This window comes from Frieseomelitta varia, unplaced genomic scaffold (assembly GCF_011392965.1).
Source record: "Frieseomelitta varia isolate USP_RPSP 00005682 unplaced genomic scaffold, Fvar_1.2 scaffold_1003, whole genome shotgun sequence".
In the NCBI taxonomy this organism is placed as follows: domain Eukaryota; kingdom Metazoa; phylum Arthropoda; class Insecta; order Hymenoptera; family Apidae; genus Frieseomelitta; species Frieseomelitta varia.
Window position 1 is genome coordinate 115,304 of NW_025108644.1, and position 11,467 is coordinate 126,770.

Sequence of the window (11,467 nt, forward strand, 5' to 3'; positions counted from 1 at the left end):
AAAATTTCTCGCGAGAAACGGATATCCTCATAGTTAGGAAAAAGAAAGGAAGAGAATTTAAAGTTTTAATAGAAAACTCGCGGAATATTCGATGCTCGAACGAGCAAGGAGGGAATGATTCATTTTAACAGTAGAACTACCAACGTAAAAATTAGAACTCGTACTATTTTCCCTGTGACTGTTTTGTGATTTTTTTTTTTTTTTTACAAATTGCTATTTCTATTAAGTTTTAGTTTCGTCGTTGAATCGTTAGTTTAATGTATGTATATATCTGCGTCGTTTAACATATAGATAGAATCAATCGCGAATTGGTGGTTCCATTGTTAAACTGTGTGTTTACTTTGCTTTTTAACAGATTCTATTTAAACTTAAGTCTTTTTTGTTATATATATATATATAATGTAAACGAAGCATAAATTTTAATTCTAAATTTTTTTTTTAACCGGCGCATTTCTTCGAGTTAAATGAAAAGAGAAGAAGGCTAACCAAAAGGAAGAAAAGGAAAAAAGCGACAAATTCTAATTTATTCCGTTATTTTACAAACGATATTTATTTATTTCTTCGGACTCTCATCTGTGGACTGCGGATGTTTATGCGAATATTACGAAGAAATGAAAACCTAGATGGAGGTTTATTTGGGTGATTGAATATGGAGATCACAGGGCAGGAAAATATATTTATTGTTTTTAATGTCATTTTAACTAGTAGCAATTAATAATAAGTTGCGACGATTATTTATTAACTCTTATTTAGTTATCTTATATCTATCTAAACTGCTTAGAGCTTATTTTATTACATAATAAATTAAAACATTCTTGAAAATATTGTAGTTGATTGTTAAACGTTTAAAATTATTTATTGCAATCTCCTTGTCTCGTGGTCTTCATACGCTTCTGAATTAAATTTTCCAAGAAAAAAAAAAAAAAAAAAAAAAAAAAAAGAAAAAAAGGCATAAACATTCATAGTTCTATTCATCTATCGTCACGCGTTAGTCGACACGTTTAGTAGACACTTTAGAGATTAAGGTAGCACGTAGGCGTAATAAGGTTCATTAAAACGAGCTCTAATGACTTCCAACGAGAAGATCTACTCCGGTCGTCAAAGTGTTAAAAAGAAACAGAAAGGAAGCTCGTCGAATCCTCTGGTTCGATGTAGAGGAATAAGATAAAAAGTAATCGGAAGGTTTCCTAGGAAACCGAGCGGTTATTAAAAGAGAAAGAAAATAATGCGCGTTCGCTCTTTGAACTTTGATCGAAAAGGGAGAAGAAAGAACGTGAACTTAGATAGAACTACACTACTACAACCGGCATGCGTAATAACGATAGAATGGAAACGAGAAACGTGTGGAACCAGTACGAATGGATTCGCGTACGTGTGTTTGCGTGTGAAAATGGAAGAGAGAGAGAGAGAGACAGAATGTTGTATTCTAAGCGTCTCGTAATAATTAAGGATGAAAAAAAAAAAAAAGAAAACGTAAAAAATAAAAAAGAAATGAAACATACGACTGCACTGGAGCGACTCGAGCGAATCGCAGAAAACGGCCGATTTTGTAATCCGATTTTTTTTTCTTTTTTCCACGTTTGTTTAACTCTTCCGGGCTTCGCAGTGACACGCGATATTTTATAAATATTCAACAATCTAGAGTTAAACGAGAAGCGCGATGCATTAACCCGTTAATGGCTTTATTTCCAACTTCTTTTTCTACGCAATTTTAACATCAATTTTGATGTGACATTGATCACGAGTATTCACTGATTGAACGAAGATCAACTGAGGAGGCAATTTTGTGAATTCTACTGAATTTCAAAACTGCCCCCTTATACGAAAGACGTGAAGTATTTCATTTCATATTATAATTATCCTTATCGATCTTTCCTCGCTGGGTTAATGGGTTCAAAAAGCTCGATAAATCGCGCCGATTGCGAAATAAAGTTTTCAAAACGCGTTGGAGAACAAGATGGCGGTGTCACGATGTCCTCGAGGAGTTAACCCACAATTCGGTGATTTCGAATTCGCTCAGGTCGACCGATAGAGTTAAGCTGGCTAATTTGGTTACTATATCGACGACTAGAAAAATAAAAAAAACGTCGGAGGAAGCTCGGAGCGGATGTTTCGTGCAAACGCAACTGGGTTCGAAGTCCGGTCGTTTCCAAAGAGTCGCTAGGCGACGTTTAAAAAAAAAAAAAAACCTAGAACCTTTAAAAACGGGGAAAAGAGAAGAAAATAAACTAAAAAAAAAAAAAAAAGGTAGAGGTAGTTAATTAAAAGCCAAGAAAACGACTCGACTTTTAGGACGCGCGTAATGTACACGCGAACCCTTGCAAACTCGCGTAAGAAAAATAACTATTCGAGAAAATAATATATTGTCCTGCATCGGGCAATATATTACACCTTTACGATGAAAGATAATTTATTATATTAAAATAGCGTAAATTATTGTATAGACAGCGATGAAACGTTGCACCATGTCGATCAGCAATAAGAAAAAGAAAAAGTTCAACGAGAAGGGGAATTCGTTTTTACGAATCGCGCGCTCATTGTCGCTGCGCGTTAAAACATGAGAAATTCGAGGTAGACGAGTAGAAGTAGAAAAAAGAAAAAAAATGAGAGAAAAGTAAGGAGAAACAAGGAAGAAAGCAGGCGAAAGTGCAATGTTTTATTGTTAAAAATTTTGACTCGCGCGCGATGCACGGAACGCGCCCAGACGAGCGGCGTACACTTCGAGGAAAAAGTCTTCATACTATTTACATAATTGCTTTATTGTTATACGAACATTGTAACGATACATTACGATTACAAGTAAAAGAATATTAACCCGGCGGTATCCATCGATTCTACCGGCGGTTTTAAGCCGCGTCCACGAAATCACTGCGTGTATTTTGCCGAAATATTTTTCACGCGATGATACATATACACAGGGATCGATCTCCATTTCTCGACACTTTGTGATTAATTTCCCAATTTTTGGTAAACCGTAATGCTTTTTAATCCGAAAATTTATGCCGATCTTCGTTTTTCTACCACGTTAACAATAATTCTCGACCTCTTGAAAGGTAACTGTGGAATTAAAGTGATCTCCAGTGATCGAGAAACAAGTGAATAAAATTTGGAGAAAGAAATGTGCAAAGTGCGAGAAGAACGATCCCCATGAATCTACGTCAGGTATCCCCCAAACGACTGCACTGGTTATGTCCACGCATAGAATTTTGCCGCTTCCCCGTGAGGACGCGCCTTAAAACCGCTAGTACGTGATTGTAGCTATTACACGAGATACGTTTCACATATTTACAAAGGCGAAGCATTTTAATTCACGGGAGATGAAAAGAAAATGTTTTACTTTCCCTTCTTTTTCTACATACTTTGTATATTCCCCAGAATAACCATCCATTTTAGAAAGACGGTGTGTAATTATCGACTGGTAAAAGGAAAAAAAAAAAAAAAAAGAGAGAATTATTAACGACTAAACACGTTCATTTTACTGTTAATCAACCAGATTTTATTGAACCGAGTGCGTTACTGTTAACGACGATTAATTTGTCGTCGTTAACATAATAATCTTCGTAACGATGCGACTCGATTTAACTTACTCTAATCGATCTATCCTTCCCCCCGAGCCATCAATCAAGAACCTCACTCTATCAACGAAATAATCGTCATCTCAAGTCATCTCAAATTTTAGAATATGTTTCTCCTCTTGGATTTCTGTTAATTTCATATTTTAAAAGTATTTTACTTTAGATTTTTAAGAAATTTCCTTTCCTGCTTTATCGACGGAGTCAACAGGGCGATCGTTGTCGATTCTTGTCTTTATTTTTTTATTTGTTTAGTTTAGAATCTGCGTTTCGAGAGATGTTAAAGACTGTAACAAACACGAAATCGAGCCGCATCGTTTTCATCGACATTATTATCGTCGTAAAGATAACGTATAGTAAAACCTCGCAAATCTGTCGACGTTGGTGAAGCAATCAACCGGTTTCTTAGAGACTATAGAGAGGCAAGGGATTGCGCCAATAGAGAAGTACAAATTATTAAATGGAGAGAGAGAGAGAGTGAGAGAGAGAGAAAGGAAGAAAGAAAGAGAAAAAAAAGAAGAACCGTAAAAATGCGAAAAATAAAATCAATCATTCGAGAATGAGATAATTGTGACCAATAACGAATGAGGTGTAACGTCTGATTGTTTAGTTTCATCGCTTTTTATTCATTACCTTTGATTATATTATTGCTTGTAATAATTCATTCGAGATACCTTGAATACAAAAAGTAATAAAGAATGTTAGCCCGTCTCTTGTCTTTCTTATCCTATTCCCAACGATTTATTTGTTTTATAATGATAATTTATTTTCTATTTAATTTACAATTGCTATTTTTTTTTTTTTTTTTTTTTTTTTTTCGTAAAATTTGTTGCATTGTATCTGATGTAATTTCAATTAGATTCAAATTCATAAAATAAATATCGTTTTGGAATCTCTAGGATTATAATAATGCGCTAACTTCGGGACAAAGTAACTAGAATTCACTATTTAGAACAAAATTTTAAATTAATAGAAAAAATTTGTCTTTTCTTCTTTCTATTATGATAAATAATGATAATAAAAAAAAAAAAGATATTGATAGACAGTAAATCTTTGGTTTACTTTCTATTATCTTTTGTATTTGAATAAAGAAATATTATCAAAGCAGCTATTACAAATAAAAGTATCAATTCTTTATTGAAGCTAATATTTCTATTAAAAATTGAGATGAAAATAAATTTTTTCTACCATTATCCTTTTGTCACAAATACATGTACCAAGTTATAGTTCAACTACTTCCATCCTTTAATTCCACATACTAACCTTTATTTCCGAAAATCATCATCGAAAAATTTTTGATTATTCTCTCTCGCAATGAACTGTGAAATCAGACTCCAAGCGTAAAAAATTGTCGAATTAAACCGTAATTTCGTAACAGACCAATTAGATCAATAACAGTTCTCATTTGACTGGTTGTAAAATATCTGCGCGTCAGATAGGTTAGGTTCAAACGAAATTAACTCGTGCAGAAACTATAGTTCCCGTGCTTGTAGTCACGAGTGTAAAGTGCCATAGTGCAATGATAAGAAAGATTTCTCCACACCCTGATATGAGACCCTTGAATCATTGTTTGATATAAACGGTCGATCAGTGTGTTTAAAGGGAAAAATGGCGGTGAGTTCGCCTGTCAGTCTGGCAGGCCACTGACAATAATGTAAGAAGTGGGTATCGCTATACGCCCACATGCCTCTTGAATGCTGATAAGAACATAGTAGATTTCTTGTTAAGCACCGTATGTGCCGCACGCAGTCAGCCATGAGTATTTTAAGAAAGAGGTAATTATTTATTCGAAAATGTTAATTAATCTGAGAAATTTTTAATCAGATAAACTTGTGTTTTCTTTTCTTTTTTTTTCTTTTTTTTTTAGATTAAACGAATTCGATGATGCACTGAACGCTGAAGAAATAGATCTCATTAATTTTAAACGATTATGCTTCCATGGTATGTAACTTAATATATGTATATATACTTTTTAATTTTCTCTGTGTATCACATTGGATGCTGTGTTAAATGAATAGTCTGAGTTTGTTATAAGAGTAATAATTTTTTTCTTTATTTTGCTTCAGAGCTTACTATATATGTACCTAATAATTGATCGTTGATCTTTTAATCTTCTTTGTATGTTGCAGTGGATGCTGTACTAACATAAGTGAAAGACTAAGAGTCATAGTGATGTAAGTTAGTCTATTGCTAAGTTTCATGAAATAGTATTTATTTTGAATCATGAAACATTCTGGCAAAGAGTACATTAATATATGAAATGCAATGAAACTAAAACAAGATACATTTGAAAATAAAATATGTAGTTGAATTTGGTCACTTACACCACTATGATAACTTTCACTTAGTTTTATTAAAGCATTGTACTTGATAATTGATGATTCAATGTTTACAGGAATACCAGATGAAGGAGGTTTAAGACCTTTATGTTGGAAACTTTTATTAAATTATCTACCTTCAACACGAGCCAGTTGGTCAGAAACTCTTACTCGTAAAAGAACGCTTTATAAAACTTTTATTGGTACAGTATGATTTTTCTTTTCAATTCATAACAAATGTAATAAGTAGATTTTATAAATTTTCTGATTTTTATATTTTGCAGATGATCTCATTGTTACACCAGGTGAAGCAAATAGTAATGGAGAAAGGGTAGATGTTACGCTTCACGATCATCCACTAAATTTAAATCCTGATAGCAAGTGGCAAACTTATTTCAAGGATAACGAAGTTCTTCTACAAATAGACAAAGATGTTAGGTAAATTTTCAACTATATGCAGCAACAACTCTGTACATTCTAAAATATAAAATGAGTTATATTTGTAGGAGATTGTGTCCAGATATATCATTCTTCCAACAAGGTACAGATTATCCACGTAAAGAGATTGTAAATGCTAGTGGACAAAGGCGTTTACACCATAGGGTACAGCATACAGTTTTAAGAAGCGCAAATGTAGAGAGGAAGGGACTTGGTGTAACTAAGGTATTTACATTTAATATTATAAGTAAGAAAATACATAATAATATTGTAAATAAGAAATTATACTAACGCCGATTCTCGTGTTCTTATTGCGGATGGGAAGCAGCAGGTAACGCCGTTTAATTATTTTGACTTGTTATCTTAAATTAGTGTTATGAAAAAACTTTTGTCATTATAGATAGCGGTATCTGTTAGAAAAGCTACAGAAGATTATGCACCACTAGCTGAAGGTGGTGAAGCTCATTGGGAAGTTTTAGAAAGAATACTTTTTTTATATGCCAAATTAAACCCAGGACAAGGATATGTGCAGGGCATGAATGAAATTGTTGGTCCTATATATCATGCATTTGCTTGTGATCCTGATCAAACGTGGAGAGGTAATCATTGAAAAGTGCATTTTTAAAATTAACTATATCAATGTGATACTTTTTATAGAGCACGCAGAAGCAGATACATTTTTTTGCTTCACTAATTTGATGAGCGAAATTCGTGACTTTTTTATCAAATCATTGGACGAAGCTGAGTTTGGGATAAACTCGATGATGAGTAAACTTACAACTCAAGTGAAGGCTAATGATCCCGAAGTTTGGATGCGTTTAAATCAACAAGAATTATGTCCACAATATTACAGCTTCAGGTAAGCTAACATGAATTTTTTTTTATAAAAAATATTATTTTTATTAAAAATTAAAATTTTTCTGCAGATGGCTGACGCTTCTTCTCTCACAAGAATTTCCATTACCCGATGTTATGAGAATTTGGGATTCTCTTTTTGCTGATGAAAACAGATTCAGTTTCTTAATACATATTTGCTGTGCCATGATCTTGTAAATATTTCTTATAATAAATTTTTATTTCAAATATAAATATAAGTTAAGCACGTGAAACTTTCTAGGCTCTTGAGGGACCAATTACTTGTCGGAGATTTTGCTACAAACGTTAAACTTTTACAAGTAAATGATATTTTCTACGTTCGAACGAAAAAAATGTTTTAAAAATGTTATTGAATTTAATGCAGTAATATTCATTCTGATTTTTCTATTTCAGAATTTTCCTTCGGTGGACATTCAGATAGTACTTTCTAAGGCAGCTGCATTGGCAGGCAAAAGTCTCAACTCACCACAATAACGTGTAATTGTACAGCTTCAACAGAACTGAAAGTATAGGCGAAACGTCTGGAATGAAGTGCTTAAACATCCTTTAAAGGTATATTCCTACGGCTATTATTTCCATTTATTTTTTTGTAATTTCTTTCATTTGCTTATCTCTACAATACAAATTATTATCTTACACATAGGCCTGAGCATTCTTACACGAACAACTTATCAGAATTAGAAAATAATCGTTCGCATAAATATATATATATATATATTGTAAGCGTCGTATGCATGTGAAAATCGTTGAAAAGTAAAATGATTTTAAACAACGTTTTATACTCCCAAGATAATAAAAGTTTTTCCATTTATATGTAGGAGCTCGGGTTTCATAGGATCTGAATTTAGCTCTCTGTTTCTTTAACTAACGAAATAGAGAGATACGTTTAACCCTTAACAAAAAAAAGAAGTAAGTCGTAAATTTAACGACTTCTATTGCATATTGTTATTAATAAGAATTATCTTTTCTTTTTATCTTTTTTTCCTAGAATGTCGATACATTATACTATGTTTCTATTTAAATAAACAAGTTTAATTAGATATTAGATAAGAGTTATCTAACTATACATATCTATATACCTTTAAAAGAAGGAAGCGAATTTATTTTTAAAAGTAGACATTTTTTAATAGGAAAATCTTTTTGTTAAGGGTTAAGAAAAACATATAGAATTGTGCTGTGAATGAAAAATTCAGCCATATTAAAGATCTAAATGTTGTTATGTCCAAAAGGAGGAAAAAACAAATGTTTGGATACTCGAAGAGAGCATTTATTCGTAAGTTGAAATTTCATAAAAATTTCTTAACGAACAAAATGTGAAATTAGTTATTAAATAAATGAAAGAAAAAAGAATTAAAAAAGATATTGTGTAAATGCGTATTGTGTAATACTGGCTGACACACATTTTGTAATGATTAAACAATAATAGATTATGATCGTTTATACGCGCAATAATTACGTACTGTGTTTAAGTGAAATATTATATTTTGTAATCTTATTTTTGTAATGACCTGCGTCGTTCATTCTGCGTTTATAAAATAATAAAAAATGTTATATTTGCATAAATTGTTTTTCCTCCAATAATTATCCCAATTATTTCATCTAAATATCCATTAATCGTATTAATTTATTGATGAAATAAATTAAGAATGTACCCGATATTTAATCACAAAAATTAGAACCTTGTGGATCTTATATTCTGAAGTATTTAGCAAAAATTAAAGGCTACGATCATTGATTAATTAATGGTATGATCTTTTACCACAGACGAGATATGTGAATATACTTCGTCTGTGCTTCTACAATATTTAAATAAAACAAAATAGTGCTACTACCGACGAGGTATATGAAACAGCTTACTGGATTTCATGGCCGGGGATCTGAAATACCGACATAGTAAAATGACACTGGTTTTTCAGCGCACTCTACATGTAAAGAACGGTGAATTAGGGAATTACATCAACTAACACGATCGAGGTTGGTCAACTAGTGAATTAGCCAGGAATATTTTAAACCTAATTACAGTGCCGTCAAACTTTCAATACCGAAATGTGAAGCTAGTAATTAACCGAAATCATTTCACTACATTATATGCCAGAAAGAGCTCCATGTTTTAAGAATTTATCACGACTTTTAAATATGTAATAAATAAAAATTTTCAAATTATAAATAAACATTGAAAACCAAAATAAACAGACCACTGTTTGCAAACACAGTGAAATTTCAAAGCTTTCGAAATTCCGACTGAAAAATTTTCGAACATTATTGAAAACAAAGTGTGTTTACATCAAAAAAATGTAAATAAACATTGGAAACCATAATAAACAATCAAAAAAATGTAAATAAACATTGGGAACCAAAATAAACAGACAAATGTTTGCAAACAAAGCGAAATATCACAGTTTTAAATATATATATATTAAATGCTACAGTTTATTGAGTGATCTATTATGCAATCAAATCATCTACATCATGTGTCGCCAGTGCATACTGGGCAAGTATGGGTAAGTATTAGTATGTTAATTTAGTTGTAAGTAAATTATTATGAAATCATTTCTAACACTTGTGGATCATTCATGGATGCAGAGAAAGTATAGATAAGTACACTTGCACTCGGAATTCAGAAAACTTTGAAATTTCGCTTTGTTTGGAAACATTTGCCTGTTTATTCTAGTTCCCAAAGTTTATTAACATTTTTTTGATTGTTTATTATAGTTTCCAATGTTTATTTACAGTTTTTTGATATCAACACACTTTGTTCTCCAAAATTCTCGAAAATTTCAAGTCGGAATCCCTCAAACTTTGAAATTTCACTTTGTTTGCGATCATTTGTCTGTTTATTTTGGTTCCCAATGTTTGTTTACAATTTTTTGATTGTTTATTATGGTTTCCAATGTTTATTTACATTCTTTTGATGTCAACACACATTGTTTTCAAAAATTTTCCAAAATTTCGAGTCGGAATTCCTAAAACTTTGAAATTTCGCTTTGTTTGCAAACATTTGTCTGTTTATTTTGGTTCCCAATGTTTATTTACTTTTTTTTGATAGTTTAGTATGGTTTCCAATGTTTGTTTACATTTTGTTGATGTCAACACACTTTGTTTTCAGAAATTTTCGAAAATTTCAAGTCGGAATTACTGAAACTTTGAAATTTCGCTTTGTTTGCAAACATTTCTCTGTTTATTTTGGTTCCCGATTATTATTTACATTTTTTTGATAGTTTATTACGGTTTCCAATGTTTATTTAAATTTTTTTGATGTCAACACAATTTGTTTTCAAAAATTTCCGAAAATTTCAAGTCGGAATTCCTAAAAGTTTGAAATTTCGATTTGATTGCAATCATTTGTCAGTTTATTATAGTTCCCAATGTTTATTTACATTTTATTGATCGCTTATTATGGTTTCCAATGTTTATTTACATTTTTTTGATGTCAACACACTTTGTTTTTAAAAATTTTCGAAAATTTCAAGTCGCAATTCCTAAAACTTTGAAATTTCGCTTTGTTTGCAAACATTTGTCTGTTTATTTTGGTTCCCAATGTTAATTTACGTTTTTTTGATAGTTTATTATGGTTTCCAATGTTTATTTACATTTTTTTGATGTCAACATACTTTGTTTTCAAAAATTTACGAAAATTTCCGGTCGGAATTCCTGAAACATTGAAAATTCGCGTTGTTTGCCAACATTTGTCAGTTTATTATAGTTCCCAATGGTTATTTACATATTTTTTATAGTTTATTATGGTTTCCAATGTTTATTTACATTTTTTTGATGTCAACACACTTTGTTTTCAAAAATTTACGAAAATTTCAGGTCGGAATTCTTGAAACATTGAAATTTCGCTCTGTTTGGAAACATTTGCCTGTTTATTTTGGTTCCCAATGTTTATTTACATATTTGTGAGAATTTATTATGGTTTCCATTGTTTATTTACATTTTTTTGATGTCAACACAATTTGTTTTCCGAGATTTTCGAAAATTTCAAGTCGGAATTACTGAAACTTTGAAATTTCGCTTTGTTTGCAATCATTTGCCTGTTTATTTTGGTTCTCAATGATTATTTACATTTTCTTGATAGTTTATTACGGTTTCCAATGTTTATTTACATTTTTTTGATGTCAACACACTTTGATTTCAAAAATTTTCCAAAATTTCATGTCGGAATTACTGTAACTTTGAAATTTCGCATCGTTTGCAAACATTTGCCTGTTTATTTTGGTTCCCAATGATTATTTACATTTTTTTGATAGTTTATTATGGTTT

General features: G+C 31.3%; 1 protein-coding gene across 3 annotated transcripts; it reads left to right on the forward strand.

Moving 5' to 3' along the window:
* Positions 1-4,825: 4,825 nt before the first annotated feature.
* On the forward strand, positions 4,826-8,761 carry LOC122529116 (TBC1 domain family member 13). 3 transcript variants are annotated; one of them, XR_006306769.1, is made up of 12 exons: positions 4,826-5,347; positions 5,440-5,513; positions 5,968-6,093; positions 6,175-6,328; positions 6,397-6,553; positions 6,657-6,659; positions 6,729-6,927; positions 6,986-7,187; positions 7,255-7,377; positions 7,446-7,503; positions 7,598-7,756; positions 7,848-8,761. XR_006306769.1 is itself a non-coding variant. In XM_043654951.1 (11 exons), exons 1-11 carry the CDS (start codon positions 5,307-5,309, stop codon positions 7,676-7,678), a joined length of 1,218 nt encoding a protein of 405 aa, XP_043510886.1. In that variant the 5' UTR covers positions 4,826-5,306; the 3' UTR covers positions 7,679-8,761. The 3 variants fall into 3 exon arrangements, 2 of the variants coding, with proteins under 2 accessions (XP_043510886.1, XP_043510997.1); XM_043654951.1 differs by having other exon boundaries at positions 7,598-8,761; XM_043655062.1 differs by lacking the exon at positions 6,657-6,659 and having other exon boundaries at positions 4,828-5,347; positions 7,598-8,761.
* Positions 8,762-11,467: the final 2,706 nt, after the last annotated feature.

Excerpts from the sequence above, each read along its gene's own strand:
- LOC122529116 (XM_043654951.1), top strand. The coding sequence starts at position 5,307 with ATGTGCCGCACGCAGTCAGCCATGAGTATTTTAAGAAAGAG. Across the intron at positions 6,329-6,396 it reads CAAATAGACAAAGATGTTAG|GAGATTGTGTCCAGATATAT; the intron begins GTAAATTTTCAA and ends TTATATTTGTAG. Across the intron at positions 7,188-7,254 it reads CCACAATATTACAGCTTCAG|ATGGCTGACGCTTCTTCTCT; the intron begins GTAAGCTAACAT and ends ATTTTTCTGCAG.